Source organism: Lottia gigantea (genome assembly GCF_000327385.1).
Source record: "Lottia gigantea unplaced genomic scaffold LOTGIsca_31, whole genome shotgun sequence".
Lineage (NCBI taxonomy): Eukaryota > Metazoa > Mollusca > Gastropoda > Lottiidae > Lottia > Lottia gigantea.
In genome coordinates, this window is record NW_008709027.1 from 2,689,848 (window position 1) to 2,693,752 (window position 3,905).

Sequence of the window (3,905 nt, forward strand, 5' to 3'; positions counted from 1 at the left end):
AAAGTTTATCTGGCTTGATTCCAGACTAAATATTGAGGAGAGCTCAAACTATGGTATTGATACTAACAGAAGGATNTGCTAGGTTTTCAAAATCAATGACCAGGGCTGGCAGAAAAGTTCTAATTCTAACTTTGAAAGACTTTTGCCAGCAGTGCTGCAAGGTCTGGATGCAGATCAAGGAAAGATTTCTGCAGCTAACTTAAAAAAGTCTTTCACAGTGGAAATGACTATTAATTTTTAATTATTCATTACTGATACAATTTTGGGAAACTGGGTGAAGTCTGAGAGGCCAAAAATATATAAACTCATGGGCATGACAATGACACGTTTCTGATCTTCTGTAATGAGCTCTAACACCCTTCTTGCAGTTTTTAGTTTCATGATTCATTAAATAAGTGTAGGCCAATTCAATTGGGATATCCCAGTTAGGCTTAGCGGTAGAACTTGTCAGCTAAGTGTTTTTTTTATAGCTTACAAAATAAATTGAAAATTCCCTCAAGCAGACATCTAAGCTACATTGAAATATATGACTGGCTTATCATATGCAAGAATACACAATATGTCACAGCGAACCTTCTGCAGTTCACTGAAAGAGGTGTGTGAAGGTTGAAGTGTGTCTGATAATTTTCCACAAAAACAAAAAGCACAACATATCTTATATTATTACTCCTATTTCAACCATTAACAGAACCTGGTCTTCAAATTTACAATTAAGCTAGTCAACACTTACATTTAGTAATAGTGTTTAAATTTGACTTCAATGAATGTTGAATCAAAATATAACATTAGTCAAAAGTCATTTATTTGAATTAAACCGGTTTATTTTAGTTTATATTTCTTGATATTAGTGAATTGTACATTATATTTTACAGTTTTAACTATGGCAGCAGATATTTATGTGAAAGTATAAAGTAGGCTTACTAATTAGTTTATTTACTATTAGAGATTACATCTAAGATTAGTCAACATAGGTAGTTATATTGTTCTTTATGACAATGTCAATTTTATGATTTAGATTTGGTAATAGACATACCAGTATTACGCTTCAGCTTTAGAATATTTTTTTTGACAAGTTTCATACAGGGCATATAATTTCTAGTAGAATTAGTTAACCTTAGTTAAAATAACAGTAACAAATACGTTCTGACTGTCAAATGATGGTCATTCGGGCATCATAATTATCAACAGATTACTTTTCAGTTGTGATCTAATCCTTTCATGTCAATGATATTTAGTTTCATAGCAGATATCTCAATCAGTTGTACTTATGATGTCCAAGATGTGTATTATTAAGAAAAGCAGTTTGAAACCAAAGCATTTGTTTGATAAGGAATACCACGACAATAAATTAACTTTATAAAGAGTTTGTGAGTGCTGTATGAGAGATTGTGAAAGCTCAAAAACTCTGTAATTACATTAACTTCTTATTTATGTCTTATCAATTACAGAATTCAACACTGCTCTTGTATGTTTTAAATTCATGCTTCGAATATGCTTTCATCCTGTGACATTGGGAAATAAAATTGACCTGTATAAGCTTATGAGGATGGGTAACACCATGTAGTGTGCAATGAAGGAAATTTTGCCAGGCAGCAGTATTAGCTTTATTTTTCATTTCAAACTGTCAAGAGGTCTTTGCTTGTTGTACATAGGACCTGAGTTTATTGTCTCAGACTAGATGCTTTTTCCATGTGAGGCTCTGACCTGAGGGAAACCTGGGCAAAATTTGGAAGATTCAACCCTGGGCTATAAGGTTAGTTTGAAGCTTAGAGTGACCTTGTGCTGTATAGGTCTCAATAGTGTTGGTTTATTAGTCCATTAGCTGTGGAATCAAGTTTACTCTCAAGGATACTTTGTGATAACTACTGAGTTTATGATCCGCTTATGGAAGAAAGGGACTGTACCATCACCATACTGGTTTATTTAATACCACAATTCATATTCTATAATTTATTTTCACTATAAAAATATACAGCTAATCTATGAATCAGAATGTTTTCAATACACACTATAATCTCAATATAATATATAATGAGACTGATATCTTCCAAGATAATTTAGCACATAAATAAAGACAATGAAGATTTCTGAAATCACACACGGGCCAATTTTAATGGATTTAAAAACTACAAAGGAGGCAGGAAATTGACAATAGTACATTATTTATAACCAAAAGGAATATAAACCTAGACAACACACATATTATAACATAATAAAATCCTAGTTCAATTTCTCACATTATCTTCCCATAAATGTAATGTCAGAAGGGTTGTTGGATTTTTTTTGAGTAATAGTATAAACTCTTGAAATTAAACCATAATTTATAACCAAATTAATAGACCCAAGTTTCAGCTTCCCACAGTTACACAGGAATTTGAAAAATGTCCAGCATTTGTAACACAATGTCACAATGAGCTCAAACTGTAGTCAGTTCATTTCTACAAGAACAATATTAAGAAATATATTATGGTATGTTATATTTTTACCCTGTATATCATATTAGTTCACATAGAATCATTTAATCCCTTACTCCCCCCTCTAGTTACTTCACACTACAATTATTCACTAAAACAATGATAGTATGAAAGATGAAATGATAAATAAAGAGTATTATAAAATGGAAGACTGATATGCTTTACAATTTCTCTAAAGATTTTTAAAATAAACTTTAGAAACATTTCTGTATTGCCAACTGTTTCTAGAAATTGTTTAGTAATTCCAAAGATTCTTATCAGTGACACTGATTTTTGACACAGCCATTGATAAGTATTTATTAAGTAGGATCATTTACCATATAAAATATATAAAAACGCAAAAGATATGTTGACAGACTAAAAAACAAGGTTATAATCATATTGTTCACAAACTTGAAAATAACAATAAGTAATATAACAATAACTAACAAGACAATACACTGCTGTTAGCTTTTGGTCAAATTCAAATTGTTACTGAACATCAATCTAAAGGATAATATATTTACTAAGAAGATGTATTTTTGTTAAAAATCAATGTAATGTGTAAGCTTACTTATCAAGCATCTTCATAGGTTCAGTATATGTCTATATGAGTAGCAGCAAAACAAATCATATTAAGCTGTTAATGAATAAAACTAAAGATGATAATTATAATAGACCTGAGAAAAATATGGATTGATTTTGTATTTTTGATTATCAAAAAACATAAAAAAAATGCACTTAAAACAATAAAATACAGACATGAAGCACTATGATGAGATTCTTTTTATTATAAGATGATAGTTGAGTAGGAAGTCTAAAATAGCACTCTTCATGACATCATTATTCATTATACCTATATAGAAGGGAAATAAAGGTATATTAAAAACTATATGTATAAATTTAGCATGTTATTAATTGTGTATGAAATTTGACATGAAAGACATTCCACATAATACCACCATGTGTAAAAAGTTTTTTCTACATTATTTATTTGTATCGGGGACACATTACATTCGCACCATTCCAATTTTCAGTCAGATGACGTCCACTAATTGCGAAAGGCTTTATGTGATAAAGCATTTTTGCGCTTAGTGACTTCATCAAACACCTGATACACATGCGATATCTAGAAAGTTACATTATATAAGATCTGTTAACTTGTTATAAGTGCAAGAGTTGTTCTTTTAGTAATAACGTTCAAATTACTAATATGTTTACAATATATTACAACTGCAAGTTTGAATAAGAAACTAAAGTTAGACAATGCCTGGTTTAATACCATACTCACCTCTTCATCTCGTAAATTTCTTCTAACCAAGATGGAGCTGTTATATGTAATCTTTCAAATAGTTTAGATAGAGCTACATTATATTTATGGTAATATTGTTTTAAAAATAAAGTTTCTTCATCTGTCATAGGTGGATAGCTCTTCCTTTTCCTTTTCCTAAA

At 30.2% G+C, this 3,905-nt stretch overlaps 1 protein-coding gene across 1 annotated transcript in view; it reads right to left on the reverse strand.

Annotated features, from left to right (window-relative positions):
* Positions 1-1,935: 1,935 nt before the first annotated feature.
* The window catches only part of LOTGIDRAFT_232790 (hypothetical protein), a 10,318-nt gene continuing 8,348 nt past the window's right edge, over positions 1,936-3,905 (reverse strand). The window contains exons 15-16 of the mRNA XM_009057842.1: positions 3,745-3,905; positions 1,936-2,438 (exon numbers count right to left, since the gene is read on the reverse strand). Of these exons, the coding sequence (XP_009056090.1) occupies positions 2,417-2,438; positions 3,745-3,905 (183 nt within the window). The 3' untranslated portion in view covers positions 1,936-2,416. The remainder of the gene's footprint in view (positions 2,439-3,744) is intronic.